The sequence below is a fragment of the Bombina bombina genome, chromosome 9 (assembly GCF_027579735.1).
Source record: "Bombina bombina isolate aBomBom1 chromosome 9, aBomBom1.pri, whole genome shotgun sequence".
NCBI classification, from domain to species: Eukaryota; Metazoa; Chordata; class Amphibia; order Anura; family Bombinatoridae; genus Bombina; species Bombina bombina.
The window spans coordinates 85822049-85843598 of NC_069507.1; the positions used below are offsets into that span (position 1 = coordinate 85822049).

Here is a 21550-nt window from a genome sequence, read left to right on the forward strand (position 1 = left end):
CCAATAAGTTTTGTCACCAAACATATATAAAAAACGATTAACATGCCAGCAAACGTTTTATATTACACTTTTATATGAGTATGTATCTCTGTTAATAAGCCTGATACCAGTCGCTATCACTGCATTTAAGGCTTAACTTACATTAATCCGGTATCAGCAGCATTTTTCTAGCAAATTCCATCCCTAGAAATATGTTAACTGCACATACCTTATTGCAGGAAAACCTGCACGCCATTCCCCCTCTGAAGTTACCTCACTCCTCAGAATATGTGAGAACGGCAGTGGATCTTAGTTACTTCTACTAAGATCATAGAAATCACAGCCAGATTCTTCTTCTAATGCTGCCTGAGATGAAACAGTACACTCCGGTACCATTTAAAAATAACAAACTTTTGATTGAAGTTAAGAAACTAACTATAATACACCACTCTCCTCTTACTACGTCCATCTTTGTTGAGAGTTGCAAGAGAATGACTGGGTATGGCAGTGAGGGGAGGAGCTATATAGCAGCTCTGCTGTGTGTGATCCTGTTGCAACTTCCTGTTGGGACGGAGAATATCCCACAAGTAATGGATGATCCGTGGACTGGATACACTTAACAAGAGAAAAACGGCTTATAACAGTAATCTCCATGACCAAAAGTTAAAGTATAAAAACTACTATAACACACTAAGCCACCATAAATCACCTCATAGTCTCAATGCCCAAACTGCCTAAAATAAACCCCAAACATTAAGGTTTAATAAAGTCCCATATTAAATAAGACAGCTTTTAGCTGTAACAAGTGCCAGCAATCTCTTTGCAAAAGAAAATTAAAATGGCACTTACCTGAAAGTTCTGTCCGGCAGCAGGACAGCTCACCTAGTTTGAGAGGGTGAAGAGAGAAAAACTAAGTAAACCTACTCAGGCTTTCTAGTTAGGGCAGCAGATTCTTAAGAAAACGCAGTGAGGATTGTACCTCACAAGTTCTCAAGTGCTCAAAAGCCACCACTGCCCTACTGAAGAGACTGATGTGAACTAGGCTAGACACCAGAAAGTAACTAAGAAGTTTTCTTCAATCAAGATTTTTTTTTTTTTTTAGCAGATTAAGCTTACTCTGACACCTAAACTTCACCTCCTCCTTGCACTACAGGCAAAGAGAATGACTGGGGGATTGTGGGTAGGGGAGTGATATTTAACAGCTTTGCTGTGGTGCTCTTTGCCTCCTCCTGCTGGCCAGGAGTGATATTCCCAACAGTAATTGATGATGATCCACGGACTCATTGTGTCATTAGAAAGAAATACACTTTTTTTAGTTTTCTTTTCAATAAAAAACGTTGACCTGCCACTGCCTGCACTGATGATATGCGAGTGTGACGTGATGCTTCACTAGTGTCTCTGACTACAGGGGTTAGTGTTTCTGTTTTACCCATTGGTGTTTATGTGTGTGTGTGTGTGTGTGTATGTATGTGACTGTGTGTATTTATGCATGTGTGTGTGTGTGTGTGTGTGTGTGTGTGTATATGTTTGTGGAACCAGAAAATTACAGACCTTGTTACTACAGCATGAGGGGGGTGGGGGGTAAACAGTGTCACTATACAGTACCACTATATACAGTACGGGGGGGGCTGGACCATGTCACAGACTACTGTGGTCACTTTATAAAGTACTGGGACGGGTAGGGTCAGGCCAGCAATCTCACCGGCAGATTACAGACTGTGTCACTAACTCACTATATACAGTACTGGTGCATTAAACAGTGTCCCTATATACAGTAATAGGGGGTCAGACCATCTCACAGACTGTGGGCACAGGGTACCTCCTTTTGAAGACATATATTCTGATTCACATTTTTTTTTCTTTGTTAAATGTTAAAAAATAAATAAATAGATGATATGTATCTAATTGACCTCTTTTTTGGGTGGGGGTGTGGCCCTTCTTAGATTCTTGCACCTGGGCCCTGTGGTTTCTAGTTACACCTCTGGGTAGGAATGAATATCCCATACGTCACTAGCTCATGGACTCTTGCCACTTACATCAAAGAAACATTCTCGCACCTAGTGACTTTAAAAAGAAAACACTAACATCAAAAGATAGAGACCTTTTAGGTAACAGTGTGTGGGTATTATCCATGTTATAGCTGTAAAGCTTGTCAACATGGCACTAAACTTAAAGGCTATACCTCAACTAATACAGGAAATGAATAAAAATTAAGGACACTATTTGGTGTAGCGACAAAGGAGTCATTTACCTCATTCAATGTACAGTACCAGTAAGAAACAGTATTTGAAACTTCAAGGACTTTACGCACTAGAATAAGGGAGCATTTAAATCTCATCGAGAAAGGTGACCAAGAGATCAGACTGTACGAGCATTTTAGGACAGTACATAAAAATAACACTAAAGATTTGAAATATTGGGGCTTATGTAAAGTTAAGAAGCCTTGGAGAGGGGGCGATTTTGAAAACATTCTATTACAAAAGGAAGCTGAAATAATCTATGAGATGGGGACACTATACCCACTAGGTTTAAATTCAGAACTTGATCTGAACCCTTTCATTTTAGATTAATCTCCATTACCCTGGAGTCTTTTAAGAGTTGCATCTCTTTTTTAATACGATCTTTTTTAGTACAATCTTTTATAGTAGGATTTCTTAGATTACTATTTTTAACCTGGATAAATCACACAGTAGCATTATCGATTTAACACTCCATAGTGTCTAATTTATGCACTGTTTACTAACTCGAGTTATATGAATATTTTTCTAGGTATTTTATGATGTTTTATTATGAAGTCCTTTCCATGACAATTTTTTCTTCTCCATGTAAATTTATATGTACATTTTATACACTTTATATATTTTTCACATATCTTTGTATGACGAAGGGTATCTTAAAGAAACATTGTTACAAATTGCTTCTATTGTTTACATTGTTTTGTTCTTAAAAAAATAAATAAAAAAATTAACAAATAGAGGACTTGATTATTAATATCAATTGCATAGTATTTAAATATGCATGTTATCACTAAAAGAAATATTAGATTAAGAAAGAAACAAGTCCACCTTTAATACATCTACACTATAAACCGGAAGTAGAACTATCAGCAACCAATCAATTTATAGCATAAGGACACTCAAAACTGCAATAAACCATCTTGATAAAGCCATGGAATACAGTGAAACGCATTGATGGTAGCAGCTTAAGTTGGGACTTTGTACTAACACAGACCATTTCGAAGGATTACATTGGATTTTAAAGGGACTCCTTTAACCTGAATAGATCCGTTCTCAAATCTCTGCGCAGAGTAAGGGTCTGGGATCTTTACGGAACTACATACTGCATCACGTCTTTGGATTACCACGTGAGTGCTTTAAATAACGACCCAGGAAGCAACAGATGGAGCTGAATAGACACCTATGCCCGCGTTCCAGTATGGTAAGGAACCGGCTGCAAAACTGTCTTGTATCCAGCATTAAAGGTAGGCACATGGAGGGGTACAGCCCGTTCCGGTTGTTACGTTCTTAAAGAGACCAAGTACTACGTTAAGTGGTTTATAAGCAATCCTCTAAACAGCAAGTTTCTTATGGGTGACTCCTAAGAGATACACGAGAGACTGATTATTGACCCTGTTCACTGTCCCTCAATACAAGGAGTCCGGTATTTAATGTGTCACATGTAGGATCTTTCTTTGCACATATTCATTTCCATAAGACTGTATTCTGAGCCACTTTGGCTGACTGGAACAACCTATTCTGGGTCCACTTTGTTTCATTTATATTTGAGTATTTTTAACCATAGTTGTATAAGTGATTTTATATTTTGTGCTATTTTAGTAAATATTTTTGGTAACATGACCGGTCTATTCTTAGAATTGTTCTTAGCATTATTTATTCAGTAATGTGCCTATTCTTAGAACTGTTCTTAGCATTATTTATTTAGTAATGTATTATAATTACCCATAACATTATTGTTTTATATGTTATATATATATATATATATATATATATATATATATATATATATATATATATATATATATATACTTATCTACATAAGTTTGCTTAACTTTGTAATTTGTCACGCAAAAATAAATGAATCAATTAATTAATTAAAGGGACACTCAAGTCAAAATAAACATGATTCAGATAGAGCATGCAATTAAAGCATCTATTTTACTCCTACTATCACTTTTCCTTTGTTGTCTTGCAATCTTTATTTAAAAAGCAGGAATTTAAACTTAGGAGCCAGCCCATTTTAGGTTAAGCACCCTGGATAGCGCTTATTGGTGGCTACATTTAGCAAACCAATAAGCAAGCATAACCCAGGTTTTTAACCAAAAATGAGCCAGCTCTTAAGCTTTACATTCTTGCTTTTTAAATAAAGATAGGAAGAGAATAAAGAATAATTGATAATAGGAGTAAATTAGAAAGTTGCTTAAAATGGCATGCTCTATCTGAAACATTAAAGCAAAACATTTGCAGTCTTTTTATATTCACAATTTCTGGGGAACAAGCTCCTACTGAGCATGTGCACAAGCTCACAGGGTGTACATACAGGGAGTGCAGAATTATTAGGCAAATGAGTATTTTGACCACATCATCCTCTTTATGCATGTTGTCTTACTCCAAGCTGTATAGGCTCGAAAGCCTACTACCAATTAAGCATATTAGGTGATGTGCATCTCTGTAATGAGAAGGGGTGTGGTCTAATGACATCAACACCCTATATCAGGTGTGCATAATTATTAGGCAACTTCCTTTCCTTTGGCAAAATGGGTCAAAAGAAGGACTTGACAGGCTCAGAAAAGTCAAAAATAGTGAGATATCGTGCAGAGGGATGCAGCACTCTTAAAATTGCAAAGCTTCTGAAGCGTGATCATCGAACAATCAAGCGTTTCATTCAAAATAGTCAACAGGGTCGCAAGAAGCGTGTGGAAAAACCAAGGCGCAAAATAACTGCCCATGAACTGAGAAAAGTCAAGCGTGCAGCTGCCAAGATGCCACTTGCCACCAGTTTGGCCATATTTCAGAGCTGCAACATCACTGGAGTGCCCAAAAGCACAAGGTGTGCAATACTCAGAGACATGGCCAAGGTAAGAAAGACTGAAAGACGACCACCACTGAACAAGACACACAAGCTGAAACGTCAAGACTGGGCCAAGAAATATCTCAAGACTGATTTTTCTAAGGTTTTATGGACTGATGAAATGAGAGTGAGTCTTGATGGGCCAGATGGATGAGCCCGTGGCTGGATTGGTAAAGGGCAGAGAGCTCCAGTCCGACTCAGACGCCAGCAAGGTGGAGGTGGAGTACTGGTTTGGGCTGGTATCATCAAAGATGAGCTTGTGGGGCCTTTTCGGGTTGAGGATGGAGTCAAGCTCAACTCCCAGTCCTACTGCCAGTTTCTGGAAGACACCTTCTTCAAGCAGTGGTACAGGAAGAAGTCTGCATCCTTCAAGAAAAACATGATTTTCATGCAGGACAATGCTCCATCACACGCGTCCAAGTACTCCACAGCGTGGCTGGCAAGAAAGGGTATAAAAGAAGAAAATCTAATGACATGGCCTCCTTGTTCACCTGATCTGAACCCCATTGAGAACCTGTGGTCCATCATCAAATGTGAGATTTACAAGGAGGGAAAACAGTACACCTCTCTGAACAGTGTCTGGGAGGCTGTGGTTGCTGCTGCACGCAATGTTGATGGTGAACAGATCAAAACACTGACAGAATCCATGGATGGCAGGCTTTTGAGTGTCCTTGCAAAGAAAGGTGGCTATATTGGTCACTGATTTGTTTTTGTTTTGTTTTTGAATGTCAGAAATGTATATTTGTGAATGTTGAGATGTTATATTGGTTTCACTGGTAAAAATAAATAATTGAAATGGGTATATATTTGTTTTTTGTTAAGTTGCCTAATAATTATGCACAGTAATAGTCACCTGCACACACAGATATCCCCCTAAAATAGCTATAACTAAAAACTACTTCCAAAACTATTCAGCTTTGATATTAATGAGTTTTTTGGGTTCATTGAGAACATGGTTGTTGTTCAATAATAAAATTAATCCTCAAAAATACAACTTGCCTAATAATTCTGCACTCCCTGTATACTAGTCTGTGATTGGGTGATGTCTATCACATGATACAGGGGGCCAAAAAAAATTTAACACAAAAAAAATCTACTGCTTTTTTGAGATTCAGAGTAGGTGTTAAAGTGTCAGTAAACTTTAAAAATAATGTTATATAATTCTGCACATAGTGCAGAATTATATAACATTATATTAGCCAAACATTATTAAAACATAATTTCCCCTATTCATTTTTAAAAAAAAGCGCTGTTTCACAGACCCGCTTTCTGCTGAGGAGCGAGCTGCACTTAGTCTTATGGCGCGGTAGGGCCGGGCTGTGACTATACAGCTGGCCCGATGCGCTGAGTAAATATAACAGACCCGCTCAGCAGAGAGTGGGTCTGTGAAACAGCACTTTTTTTAAAAAAAATGAATAGGGGAAATTATGTTTTAATAATGTTTGGCTAATATAATGTTATATAATTCTGCACTATGTGCAGAATTATATAACATTATTTTTAAGGTTTACTGTCCCTTTAAATCATTGTCTTAATTATGCGACTGTTAATTATATAATTCTACTGCATTGAGTGGTCCTTTAAGTACTCATAGGATGCGGTTTTCAAAGCACAACAGATAATGCATAAAATGCAGATCATGTATATAATGTAAGGCTTAACAGCAGCTTAATATGCATATATTGTTATTTTATTAACATCTTACCTTCCTGTTTGTCTTAGGAAGTGCTCTTCAAATTCTCTTAAAACTTTACGTAACTTTTTTTTATCAGCTCTAGTCTCTCGGAGATGATCAAGCAGCTCTGGCCTGTCAAAAAAAAAAAAAAAAAAAAAGGACAAATCACTAACACTGTGTCCTGTGACAAGTCACGGTTAGAAAAATTGAATGCATGTGAGGATACAGTAAACTCAGGCAGGTGAACTGAAACATTTCATCTCCTACCATTAACTAAGTACTGTATTATGAGAGGGCAAATACAGATAGTAGCTGAGTTAGCCCTGCATATTGCATATTAAATGCTGTGTACAATTCACCTAGGAGAATTGCAGGTGAATTGTATGCAGTATTAACTATGCATTGTGCAGGGCTAACTCAGCTCCTCTTGCAGGAGATAATCACTGGGTTTGGCCCTTCATAATAATGCATAGTTAAAAGGAACAGTCTACTCCAGAATTGTTATTGTTTAAAAAGAATGATAATCCCTTTATTACCCATTCCCCAGTTTTGCATAACCAACAGTTATAAATACACGTTTTACCTCTGGGATTACCTTGTATCTAAGCCTCTGCAGACTGACCCCTTATTTCAGTTCTTTTGACAGACTTTCTTTTTAGCCAATCAGTGCTGACTCATAAATAGCCCCATGAGAGTGAGTACGATGTTAAATATATGACCCACATGAACTAGCGCTGTCTAGCTGTGAAAAACGGTTAAAATGCACTGATAAGAGGCACCCTCCAAGGGCTTAAAAATTAAAATATGAGCCTACCTAGGTTAAGCTTTCAACAAAGAATACCAAGAGAACAAAGCAAATTTGATGAAAAGGTAAATTGGAAAGTTGTTTAAAATTGCATGCCCTATCTGAATCATGAAAGTTTAATTTTGACTTGACTGTCCCTTTAATGAATGATTTCTAATCACCTACAATTCACCTGCAATTTATCTCTTTATAAATAAAGGCCTATCATGCATATAAAAGAGCACTATTTGAACATGTTTTTATTACATTTTTAATAGTAAAAAATAAATGTCTTAATAAAGGGTTGGGTTTTGGACTCTAAATATTCGGAAAGAAAGAAATTTATCAGGAAGCATACATTTTGTTTTTTTTCCTAAGATATGGAGAGCCAACAACGTCATTCAATTACTAATGGGAACCAATACCCAAGCTAGAGGACACAGAATGAACAGGGAGGGAGAACAAGACAGGCAGATCTAAACAGAAGGCACCACCGCTTGAAGAACCTTTCTCCCAAGAGAGGCAGAAAATTTGGAAAAATTGGAAAAAGTATGCAGAGAGGATCAAGTTGCAGCCTTGCAAATCTGTTCCACAGAAGCATAATTTTTTAAGGCCCAAGAAGAGGAGACAGCCCTAGTGGAATGAGCTGCAATTCTCTCAGGAGGCTGCTATCCAGCAGTCTCATAAGCAAAACGAATCATACTTCTCAACCAGAGGGAAAGAGAAGTAGCCTTCTGACCCTTACACTTTCCTGAGAAACAAACAGGGCAGAAGACTGGCGAAAATCCTTAGTCGCCTGTAGGTATAATTTTATAGCACGCACAACATCCAAGTTGTGCAACAGACGTTTTTATGAGAAGAAAGATTGGGACAGAGAGAAGGAAGAACAATTTCCTGATTAATATTTCTATCCGAAACCACTTTAGGAAGAAACCCCAATTTATATGAAGAACTGCCTTATTCGCATGAAAGATAAGGTAAGGCGAATCACACTGCAAAGCCGAGAGAGATAACAATAAGAAACAAAATCTTCCAAGATAGCAACTTAATATATATGGAATGCACTGGCTCAAACGGAGCCTGCTGCAAAACTTTAAGAACAAGATTAACGCTCCAAGGAGGAGCAACAGGTTTAAACACAGGCCTGATTCTGACCAGGGCCTGACAAAAAGATTGAACATCTGGCACATCCACCAGACGCTTGTGTAACAAAATAGATAATGCAGAAATCTGACCTTTCAGAGAACTGACTGACAACCCTTTCTCCAGACCTTCCTGGAGAAAAGAGAAAATTCTAGGAATCCTGACCCTACTCCAAGAGTAGCCCTTAAATTCACACCAATAAAAGGTATTTACGTAATACCTTATGGTAAATCTTTCGAGTAACAGGCTTGTGAGCCTGGATCATGGTCTCAATGACCAACTCAGAAAATCCATGCTTAGACAGAACTAAGCGTTCAATCTCCAAGCAGTCAGCTTCAGAGAAACAAGATTTGGATGGAGGAATGGACCCTGAGTTAGGTCCTTCCTCAGAGGAAACCTCCAAGGCGGCCGAGATGACATCTTCACTAGGTCTGCATACCAAATCCTGCAAGGCCATGCAGGAGCTATTAGAATTACTGATGCTCTCTCTAGTTTGATACGAGCAATAACTCGGGGAATGAGCACAAACAGAGAAAACAGGTATGCTAGACCGAAATCCCAAAGAACCGTCAGAGCATCTATCAGAGCGGCCTGAGGATCTCTTGACCTTGAACCGTACCTTGGAAGCTTGGCGTTCTGCCGAGACACCATCCGATCCAACTCCGGCACCCCCCATTTGAGGGTTAACCTGGAGAACAACTCCGGATGGAGAGCCCACTCCCCAGGATGAAATGTCTGTCTGCTCAGGAAATCCGCTTCCCAGTTTCCACTCAAGGAATGTGGATGGCAGATAGACAACAATTGTGAGCTTCTGCCCACTGAATAATCTGTGCCACCTCCTTCAAGGCTAAGGAACTCTGAGTTCCTCCCTGGTGGTTGATGTAAGCCACTGAGGTGATGTTGTCAGACTGAAACCTGATAAACCGGGCTAAAGACAATTGAGGCCAAGCCATCAGAGCATTGTAAATCGCTCTCAACACCAAAATGTTTATTGGGAGAGCATACTCCTCCCAAGTCCATAGTCCCTGCACCTTTAACAAGTCCCAGATTGCTCCCCAGCCGACTGGCGTCCATGGTCACAATCACCTAGGAAGGTCTCTGGAAGCATCTGCCCTGAGAAAGATGCTCCTGAGCAAGCCACCATGGGAGAGAGTCTATGTCGACTGGTCTAGATCTATTTTCCGAGAAAGATCCAAATGGTCTTCGTTCCATTGTCTGAGCATGCATAACTGCAGATCCCTCAAACGGATTCGAGCAAAGGGAATGATGTCTATAGAAGCAACCAGACGACCAATTACCTCCATACATTGAGCTACTGACAGCCGAACAGTAGACTGAAGAGAGAGGCAAGAGGAAAGAAAAATTGGATTTTCTGACGTCTGTCAGAAATGTTTTCATAGATAAGGAATCTATTATGGTCCCTAAAAAAAAAACAACACCATTGTAGCTGGAACAAGGGAACTCTTCTCCAGATTCAATTGTCATCCGTGGGACTGTAGAAAAAACAACAAGATCTCTGTATAAGAGTTTGCTTGTTGAAAAGATGGCGCCTGAACCAATATGTCGTCCAGGTAGGGCGCCACTGCAATTCCCCGAGACCTGATCACTGCCAAGAGAGCCCCCAGAACTTTTGAAAAAATTCTGGGAGCTGTGACAAAGCCAAAACAGAAAAGCCACAAACAAAGTGTTTGTCTAGAAAGGTGAATCTCAGGAACTTGTGATGATCCCTGTGGATGGGAACATGAAGATACGCATCCTTCAGGTCTATGGTCGTCATGAACTGACCTTCTTAGATCAAAGGAAGAATGGAATGAATGGTTTCTATTTTGAAGGACGGTACCCTGAGAAATTTGTTGAGACAATTTAGGTCTAAAATGGGTCGAAAGGTTCCCTCTTTTTAGGAACCACAAACAGATTTGATCAGAATCCTAGACCCTGTTCTCTTACTGGAACTGGAACAATCACTCCCAGGGGAGGAAAGGTCCTGAACGCAGTTCAAGAATGCCTCTCTTTTTACCTGGTCTGCAGATAATCTTGAGCGGAGGAATCTGCCCCTGGGAGGGAAAGTTTTGAATTCTATTTTGTGACCCTGAGATACTATGTTCACAGCCCAAGGATCTGGGACATCTCATATCCACGCTTGACAAAACAGGAAAAGCCTGCCCCCCACTTGGTCCGATCCCGGATTGAGGGATGACCCTTCATGCTGACTTAGACTCAGCTAAGGGTTTCTTTGATTGCTTCCCCTTATTCTAAGATTGATTGGGCTTCCAAGAAGACTTGGACTTTTACTTCTTGGAAGAGTAGGAGGAAGACCCTTTTCCACCCGTAATATCAGAAATTATTTCTGCCAGACCAGGTCCAAACAAGGTCTTACCCTTGTAAGGAATCGCCAGAAGCTTGGACTTGGGAGGTAACATCAGCTGACCAAGATTTTAGCCACAAAGCTCTGCCAACATCTTGGCTCCTAGTCTAATAACTTTAATAGTAGCATCAGAAATAAAGGAATCTACTAGTTTGAGAGCCTTAATTCTATCTTGGATATCCTCCAACGGAGTCTCTACTAAAATTGATTCAGACAAGGCGTCGCACCAATAAGATGCCGCACTTGCTACTGTGGCAATAGAAACATCTGGCTGCCATTGACGACCTTGATGAACATACATCTTTTTCAAATAAGCCTCCAGCTTTTTGTCCATGGGATCCTTAAAGGAGCAGCTATCCTCTATAGGGATTGTAGTTCTCTTAGCCAGAGTAGAAATAGCCCCTTCTACTTTAGGCACCATGCGCCATGAATCTTTAATGAAGTTAGCAACAGGAAACATCTTTTTAAAGACGGGAGACGGCGGGAAAGGTATCCCTGGCTTCTCCAACTCCTGTGAAATAATCTCTGTCTGGAACAGGAAACACTTCCACAGAGGAAGGAACATCATAGTATTTATTAAGTTTACTACACTTCTTAGGGTTGACAACGACAGAAGTATCGGAGTCGTCCAAAGTAGCCAATACCTCCTTTAACAGTACACAAAGGTGTTCAAGCTTAAATCTGAAGTTTACTTCTTCAGTATCAGATGAAGGAATACTACTGTCCGATTCTGAGATTTCACCCTCAGAGGCTACCGGCGTATCCTCCTCATCAGACTTTTGAGGGAGGGCAACCTGCGTAGCAGTAGGTGGAACAGAAACCTTACTATCTCCTTTTCCTCTTGCAATTTTCCAGCATAGCAAAAGCAGATAATGCCGCAGATACCGCAGAAGATACCTGTGCATCAAAATCTGCAGGCAAATAAACTCCTCCAGGAGGCTGAGAGGAAATACAGGGCACTGTATTTGACGCCATAGAGGCTTGGGACGTTTGAGGAGAAAGCTGTGGCATTGCCTGAACAGCATCTTACTGAGAAACATTGGGCTCAGAGGGCAACATTTTATCTTTAAATTAAAGTGTTCTAGCTAAGCATGCAGCACATAATTGCATAGGCAAAACAATTTGTGCCTCAAGGCATAACAAGCATTTGTCAAAAGACAGTCTTGGTCCATGTCCATAATACTTAATAAAAAATTCCCCAAATTGTAGAAATGTTTTAAATACACTGTCACTTTAAGAATTTTTTTTTTTTTTTTTTTTTTAATTTTTATTGAGGTTTTCAAAACACATATCATACATTGAAAATTCACTTGTCTCAAGAATCATATTACAATAAAATATAGGATCGGCATCAACAAACAAAAATGCATATCAAACAATAATCTGCATAATGACTTTGGAATATTGTAGTCCAGCATTAAATACCATGACTGCTCAAATTCAACATATTTTCAGTGACAGAATTAAATATAGCAACGCTTTTACCACAGTATTTTGTTTTGCCTATTGAGATGTCAGAACTTGAGAAAAGAATCTATAGAAAAATACCTCATTTAACTTTTAAGGGGTACAGGGGGATATATCGATAACTTCTATGGGCAATCACACTTAAACATAATGTAGGGATTTGCGTGTGGGATCTGTGTCCCTATACTTAACCAGTAAGTAATATAATGGGGGAAACGGAGCAATATGAGGATCACAAATGTCAGTCTGCTAGGGCTAATCAAATAAGATATGAAAATAACTCACTCAAGACAAATCAGCTTGAGGGCAAATTAGGCATTATAATGAAACTGTTTTAGCTCTATCCGCATGGACCAAAAGGGGACTATAACTATAGCAGCCAAGAACACTAAATGAACCAGTTGAGTATACATATTGAACGCTGAGTTACCTTCATAGGAAAGCATAGAATGGATAGTATAGGTACCTCAATTGGGACAGTAGATACATATAATGCAACTTAGAGAGACATAATTAGCACTATAATGCTATTATTCACCTTAATATAGGTGGTCTATGAAACTGTATTGTAGCTTTGTATTTAAAATACCTCTAAATATGGTTTCATCAGTACAAACATGGTGTGTTTGCTAGGCTGTCTCGGCCGCAGGCAGCCCAGCAGAGGGAATGAGAGCCGTTTACAGTGTCTGAGACCTAGTTCTATTATTATTATATGGTAACTCCAAAACTGGTATGCACATACATAAACTAGCGGTTTGTACTCAATGTTGGCTAATAAGTGCCTAGGGTGCATAGAAAAAGAGCCGTCTATTCTGTATTAAAGGTCTAATAAAAAGGGTAGGAGGTGTTTAGTCCTGCCTAACCTGGACTTCAATCCAGTAGAGAAAACCCAAAATGTGCCAGCTTAAAAACAAACCAGAACATCTAGTATGTACATTATATAACTAAATGCATTCCGGAACAAAACACAGTGTATATAATAGCATTCTTGACAAAACATATATGCTGAACACGCAGACTAACTAATACTAAAAGCACATTTGCATTAACCAAGGAAGTCTCTGCGTAGGGCTTAATATGCTATCACTCCCAAGTTTGTCTAGTAGCAAGCTGCCTGTCTAATATAGCAGTCTTAACATAAAATACATACTGAGCACACGGCATAAAATATGTACATGGCAATAGGGCTAAATTGAAAGAAAAAAAAAAGGCAAACAATCATACATACTAACTACTGCCTAAAGTATCTTCAGTCTAAATCTATGTGTATGGTTTAATAGCCTATCTTTCACAAATTTGTCTAGCAGCGTGCTGCCTATCTAGTATAACACTCTTATCATAAAATACACACTGAACAGACAGCATTAAATATGGAAATGGCAATAGAACCAGATGTAGAGAAAAACCAAACAATCAGATATATATAAACTTATACTAAGAGTACATTCAGGATAGCCAAACAAGCCTCCATGCAAGGCCCATCAGTCTACCCCACTCCAACTTTTCTAGCTGCGTACTGTATCAGATTATAGGACAGGCGCAAATGCTGGAAAACATAATTTATGCTTACCTGATAAATTCCTTTCTTCTGTAGTGTGATCAGTCCACGGGTCATCATTACTTCTGGGATATTAACTGCTCCCCTACAGGAAGTGCAAGAGGATTCACCCAGCAGAGCTGCATATAGCTCCTCCCCTCTACGTCACTCCCAGTCATTCGACCAAGGACCAACGAGAAAGGAAAAGCCAAGGGTGAAGTGGTGACTGGAGTATAAATTAAAAAATATTTACCTGCCTTAAAAACAGGGCGGGCCGTGGACTGATCACACTACAGAAGAAAGGAATTTATCAGGTAAGCATAAATTATGTTTTCTTCTGTTAAGTGTGATCAGTCCACGGGTCATCATTACTTCTGGGATACCAATACCAAAGCAAAAGTACACGGATGACGGGAGGGATAGGCAGACTCTTTATACAGAAGGAACCACTGCCTGAAGAACCTTTCTCCCAAAAATAGCCTCCGATGAAGCAAAGGTGTCAAATTTGTAAAATTTGGAAAAAGTATGAAGCGAAGACCAAGTTGCAGCCTTGCAAATCTGTTCAACAGAGGCCTCATTCTTGAAGGCCCAAGTGGAAGCCACAGCTCTAGTAGAATGAGCTGTAATTCTTTCAGGGGGCTGCTGTCCAGCAGTCTCATAAGCTAAACGAATTATGCTACGAAGCCAAAAAGAAAGAGAGGTAGCGGAAGCTTTTTGACCTCTCCTCTGCCCAGAGTAAATGACAAACAGAGAAGACGTTTGTCGGAATTCCTTAGTTGCCTGCAAGTAAAATTTTAGAGCCCGGACTACATCCAGGTTGTGCAGTAGACGTTCCTTCTTTGAAGAAGGATTTGGGCATAAAGAAGGAACAACAATCTCTTGATTGATATTCCTGTTAGTAACTACCTTAGGTAAGAACCCAGGTTTAGTACGCAGGACTACCTTATCCGAATGAAAAATCAAATAAGGAGAATCACAATGTAAGGCTGATAATTCAGAGACTCTTCGAGCCGAGGAAATAGCCATTAAAAATAGAACTTTCCAAGATAACAACTTTATATCAATGGAATGAAGGGGTTCAAACGGAACGCCCTGTAAAACATTAAGAACAAGGTTTAAACTCCATGGTGGAGCAACAGTTTTAAACACAGGCTTAATCCTGGCCAAAGCCTGACAAAAAGCCTGGACGTCAGGAACTTCTGACAGACGTTTGTGTAACAGAATGGACAGAGCTGAGATCTGTCCCTTTAATGAACTAGCAGATAAACCCTTTTCTAAACCTTCTTGTAGAAAAGACAATATCCTAGGAATCCTAACCTTACTCCAAGAGTAACCTTTGGATTCACACCAATGTAGGTATTTACGCCATATCTTATGGTAAATCTTTCTGGTAACAGGTTTCCTAGTCTGTATTAAGGTACTAATAACTGACTCAGAAAACCCACGTCTTGATAAAATTAAGCGTTCAATTTCCAAGCAGTCAGCTTCAGAGAAGTTAGATTTTGATGTTTGAAGGGACCCTGTATCAGAAGGTCCTGTTTCACAGGTAGAGACCAAGGCGGACAGGATGACATGTCCACCAGGTCTGCATACCAAGTCCTGCGTGGCCACGCAGGTGCTATTAGAATCACTGATGCTCTCTCTTGTTTGATTCTGGCTATCAATCGAGGAAGCAACGGGAAGGGTGGAAACACGTAAGCCATCCTGAAGTCCCAAGGTGCTGTCAGAGCATCTATCAGGACTGCTCCTGGATCCCTGGATCTGGACCCGTAACGAGGAAGCTTGGCGTTCTGTCGAGACGCCATGAGATCTATCTCTGGTTTGCCCCAACGTCGAAATATTTGGGCAAAGACCTCCGGATGAAGTTCCCACTCCCCCGGATGAAAAGTCTGACGACTTAAGAAATCCGCCTCCCAGTTCTCCACTCCCGGGATGTGGATTGCTGACAGGTGGCAAGAGTGAGACTCTGCCCAGCGAATTATCTTTGATACTTCCATCATAGCTAGGGAGCTTCTTGTCCCTCCCTGATGGTTGATGTAAGCTACAGTCGTGATGTTGTCCGACTGAAACCTGATGAACCCCCGAGTTGTCAACTGGGGCCAAGCCAGGAGGGCATTGAGAACTGCTCTCAATTCCAGAATGTTTATTGGCAGGAGACTCTCCTCCTGACTCCATAGTCCCTGAGCCTTCAGGGAATTCCAGACGGCACCCCAACCTAGAAGGCTGGCGTCTGTTGTTACAATTGTCCAGTCTGGTCTGCTGAATGGCATCCCCCTGGACAGGTGTGGCCGAGAAAGCCACCATAGAAGAGAATTTCTGGTCTCTTGATCCAGATTCAGAGAAGGGGATAAGTCTGAGTAATCCCCATTCCACTGACCTAGCATGCACAGTTGCAGTGGTCTGAGGTGTAAGCGTGCAAAGGGTACTATGTCCATTGCCGCTACCATTAAGCCGATTACCTCCATACATTGAGCCACTGACGGGTGTTGAATGGAATGAAGAGTGCGGCAAGCACTTTGAAGTCTTGATAGCCTGTCCTCTGTCAGGTAAATCTTCATTTCTACAGAATCTATAAGAGTCCCCAGGAAGGGAACTCTTGTGAGTGGAACGAGTGAACTTTTCTTTTCGTTCACCTTCCATCCATGTGACCTTAGAAATGCCAGTACTAACTCTGTATGAGATTTGGCAGTTTGAAAGCTTGAAGCTTGTATCAGAATGTCATCTAGGTATGGAGCTACCGAGATTCCCCGCGGTCTTAGTACCGCCAGAAGAGCACCCAGAACCTTTGTGAAGATTCTTGGCGCTGTAGCCAATCCGAATGGAAGAGCCACAAACTGGTAATGACTGTCTAGGAAGGCAAACCTTAGGTACCGGTAATGATCTTTGTGAATCGGTATGTGCAGGTAAGCATCTTTTAAATCTACAGTGGTCATGTACTGACCCTCTTGGATCATAGGTAAAATTGTCCGAATAGTCTCCATCTTGAACGCTGGAACTCTTAGGAATTTGTTTAGGATCTTTAAGTCCAGGATTGGTCTGAAAGTTCCCTCTTTTTTGGGAACCACAAACAGATTTGAGTAAAACCCCTGTCCCTGTTCCGATCGTGGAACTGGATGGATTACTCCCATTAACAAGAGCTCTTGTACGCAGCGTAGAAAAGCCTCTTTCTTTGTCTGGATCGTTGACAATCTTGACAGATGAAATCTCTCTCTTGGAGGAGAGTATTTGAAGTCCAGAAGGTATCCCTGAGATATTATCTCTAGCGCCCAGGGATCCTGAACATCTCTTGCTCAAGCCTGGGCGAAGAGAGAAAGTCTGCCCCCCACTAGATCCGATCCCGGATCAGGGGCCCTCAATTCATGCTGTTTTGGGGGCAGCAGCAGGTTTCCTAGTCTGCTTGCCCTTGTTCCAGGACTGGTTAGGTTTCCAGCCTAGTCTGTAGCGAGCAACAGCTCCTTCCTGTTTTGGTGCAGAGGAAGTTGATGCTGCTCCTGCTTTGAAATTACGAAAGGAACGAAAACTAGACTGTCTAGTCTTGGCTTTGGCTTTGTCCTGAGGCAGGGCATGGCCTTTACCTCCTGTAATGTCAGCGATAATCTCTTTCAACCCGGGCCCGAATAAGGTCTGCCCTTTGAAAGGTATATTAAGCAATTTAGACTTAGAAGTAACATCAGCTGACCAGGATTTTAGCCACAGCGCCCTGCGTGCCTGAATGGCGAATCCTGAATTCTTCGCCGTAAGTTTAGTAACATGTACTACGGCCTCCGAAATGAATGAATTAGCTAGTTTAAGGACTCTAAGCCTGTCCGTAATGTCGTCCAGAGTAGCTGAACCAATGTTCTCTTCCAGAGACTCAATCCAGAATGCCGCTGCAGCCGTGATCGGCGCAATGCATGCAAGGGGTTGCAATATAAAACCTTGTTGAACAAACATTTTCTTAAGGTAACCCTCTAACTTTTTATCCATTGGATCTGAAAAAGCACAGCTATCCTCCACCGGGATAGTGGTACGCTTAGCTAAAGTAGAAACTGCTCCCTCCACCTTAGGGACCGTTTGCCATAAGTCCCTTGTGGTGGCGTCTATTGGAAACATTTTTCTAAATATCGGAGGGGGTGAGAACGGCACACCGGGTCTATCCCACTCCTTAGTAACAATTTCAGTAAGTCTCTTAGGTATAGGAAAAACCTCAGTACTCGTCGGTACCGCAAAATATTTATCCAACCTACACATTTTCTCTGGTATTGCAACTGTGTTACAATCATTCAGAGCCGCTAACACCTCCCCTAGTAATACACGGAGGTTTTCCAGTTTAAATTTAAAATTTGAAATATCTGAATCCAGTCTGTTTGGATCAGAACCGTCACCCACAGAATGAAGTTCTCCGTCCTCATGTTCTGCCACCTGTGACGCAGTGTCTGACATGGCCCTAATATTATCAGCGCACTCTGTTCTCACCCCAGAGTGATCACGCTTACCTTTTAGTTCTGGTAATTTAGCCAAAACTTCAGTCATAACAGTAGCCATATCCTGTAATGTGATTTGTAATGGCCGCCCAGCTGTACTCGGCGCTACAATATCACGCACCTCCCTCTGAGCGGGAGATGTAGGTACTGACACGTGAGGCGAGTTAGTCGGCATAACTCTCCCCTCGTTGTTTGGTGAAATTTGTTCAATTTGTACAGATTGATTTTTATTTAAAGTAGCATCAATACAGTTAGTACATAAATTTCTATTGGGCTCCACTTTGGCATTGCAACAAATGACACAGGTATCATCTTCTGAATCAGACATGTTTAACACACTAGCAAATAAACTTGCAACTTGGAAATACAATTCAAATAGAATAATATTAAAACGTACTGTGCCTTTAAGAAGCACAGAAGATCTATGACAGTTAAAAATTAATAAATTGAAACAGTTATAGCCTCAATCCTTGTAAACAACACAACTTTAGCAAATGTTTAATCCCATTAGCAAAGATAACAATTTCTGAAAGCAGGAAACAAATTACAGAATAAAAGTTTTTATTTCAGTCAAACTATAATTCTCACAGCTCTGCTGAGAGAAATTACCTCCCTCAAAATAAGTTTTGAAGACCCCTGAGCTCTGTAGAGATGAACCAGATCATGCAGGGAATACAATGAGTTGCTGACTGAAATATTAGATGCATAGTAAAAGCGCCCCTCCCCCACACACACAGCAGTGAGGGAGAACAGAAACTGACAGAAAAAACAGATTTAAGCAACTGCCAAGTGGAAAAATGGTGCCCAAACATTTATTCACTCAGTACCTCAGCAAATGAAAACGATTTTACATTCCAGCAAAAACGTTAAACATAATTTCTAGTTATTAAACAGCTTTATGTACTTCTTACAGTGTAATCCTAGTGAAGTACCATTCTCCCAGAATACTGAAGTGTAAAGTATACATACATGACATTATATCGGTATGGCAGGATTTTCTCATCAATTCCATTGTCAGAAAATAAAAACTGCTACATACCTCTATGCAGATTCATCTGCCCGCTGTCCCCTGATCTGAAGTTTACCTCACTCCTCAGATGGCCGAGAACAGCAATATGATCTTAACTACTCCGGCTAAAATCATAGCAAAACTCTGGTAGATCCTTCCTCAAACTCTGCCAGAGAGGTAATAACACACTCCGGTGCTATTTTAAAATAACAAACTTTTGATTGAAGATATAAAACTAAGTATAATCACCATAGTCCTCTCACACAACTTATCTAGTTGCTGGGTGCAAGAGAATGACTGGGAGTGACGTAGAGGGGAGGAGCTATATGCAGCTCTGCTGGGTGAATCCTCTTGCACTTCCTGTAGGGGAGCAGTTAATATCCCAGAAGTAATGATGACCCGTGGACTGATCACACTTAACAGAAGAAACATAGCCGTCTAGTGCCTTGGGAATAGGCCCTCTGGACCAAAGTCTCGGTAAGTCTCCTCACTGCCACTGTCTTAGGGGTAAAGTTACCTTTTTTTATATGCTGCAGCTGTGGCGGTTGGGGACATAAAGAAAACAATTTCCTCATCAGCCGCCTCGTAGTCTCTGTCCCACTTAGACGACTTCCCTTTGCCGCCTGGAGGTAAGATGTCGGGAGGTTCCGCGATGTCAGGCGGGGTGAGCCTCAGCCTGTCGTCACGTCTGGGCTGCCCATGTTCCCGTGGTCGATGCGCTGCCAGTACAGTAGAGATCCCTGTAGGCTTGTTGCCCTCCGTGCAGATCCTATGGTCAGCATCGCTCTGTTCCAGTGGGGCAGTAGCATCTAGTTGCGATCCGGCGCCATCTTGAAGTGCATGCTGTCTGTCTATGTTCTCGCACCGCTTCAGGAGCAGGATGCGCAGCCCAGACAAATGTTCTCTCACCAGATCACATAGTCTGTCCTCAAGTGTTCCCAAAGTTGTTAGGAGAGGATGCAGTAAAAAGGTCTCTTCAGCGAGATTAGCCTCTACAGTTGCTGCTGCCTGTTGAGCCATTGAAGCAGTTACCCAGGTAGAAGTAGAAATGTAAAAGTAATTCTTGGTCCTTCTAAAGCTGTATCATGAACCCTTAAAGGTCTCTATGAAAAGTCAAAAACATGCCAAATATTGAAGTCAAGAACCCCAATAAATATAATTATATCCAGGAGCTTCTGTTATGTGCTTCCAGTCGCTTCGGCAGCTAGCTCCGCCCCCCCACTTTAAGAATTTTTAATACCACAGGCGCTTAACGTTATGCAAAAATTCTTTAAAATAATAAACCAATAAGGCGCCCTACACCTCAGACATGCTGAGGTGCCTTACTGTAACACATGCCAGAAGTCTCTAAAATGATCATATAGTATATCGACACCGAAGAGACCGAAATTTAAACGCTCAAGCAGTCTGTCACTTAGCCTGTTCTATCTAAGCAAGCAAAGAAATCCAACTGTCAAATTTTAAGTTTATACATAAATCCCTGTATAAAACATAAGCCACACACATACTAATAAAGTGTTTCAACAAAATTAGCCCAAAGAGTAAAAACAGCCCAATAAAGGGAAGATTAACCCCTAGTCTCAACATACATAATGTGCCTGCCCACTGCCAAAGAAAATACTGTATAAAGGATTTTAAAAATATCCCCATATTCTTCTAAAGTGCAAGTCTACAAGAAGACAAAAGCAGTTACATGCAGTCTAGCTGTATGGCAGGAAGATAGCTCACAAGGCGTGGAAGGACACATACTCCTTACAGAGACCTGTAGAAAATGAATGAACAGAGTAACCAACTCTGGCTTTCTGTACCATGGGCAGCAATGTGTTAGGAAGTTGTGAGATAGTCCTTGCTTTGTTTCCTAACTGCTTAAAAGTCACCACTACTCTACTGAAGAGACTGACGTGGACTCAGCTAAACCCAAATCCTTGCTTGCAGGGAAAAGTACCCAAAATAGGAATTCATTTCTTCAGACACCAAACTTCACCTCCTCCATTGACAGAGGCAAAGAGAATGACTGGGGATTATGGGAAGGGGAGTGAC

The 21550-nt window shown here is 40.8% G+C and overlaps 1 protein-coding gene across 2 annotated transcripts in view; it reads right to left on the reverse strand.

Moving 5' to 3' along the window:
* Nucleotides 1-21550, reverse strand: part of FAM13C (family with sequence similarity 13 member C) — a 564754-nt gene that overhangs the window by 58288 nt on the left and 484916 nt on the right. For both annotated transcript variants that reach the window (XM_053692240.1, XM_053692239.1), the window contains one exon: nucleotides 6773-6874. In XM_053692240.1, coding sequence (XP_053548215.1) covers nucleotides 6773-6874 — 102 coding nt within the window. The remainder of the gene's footprint in view (nucleotides 1-6772; nucleotides 6875-21550) is intronic.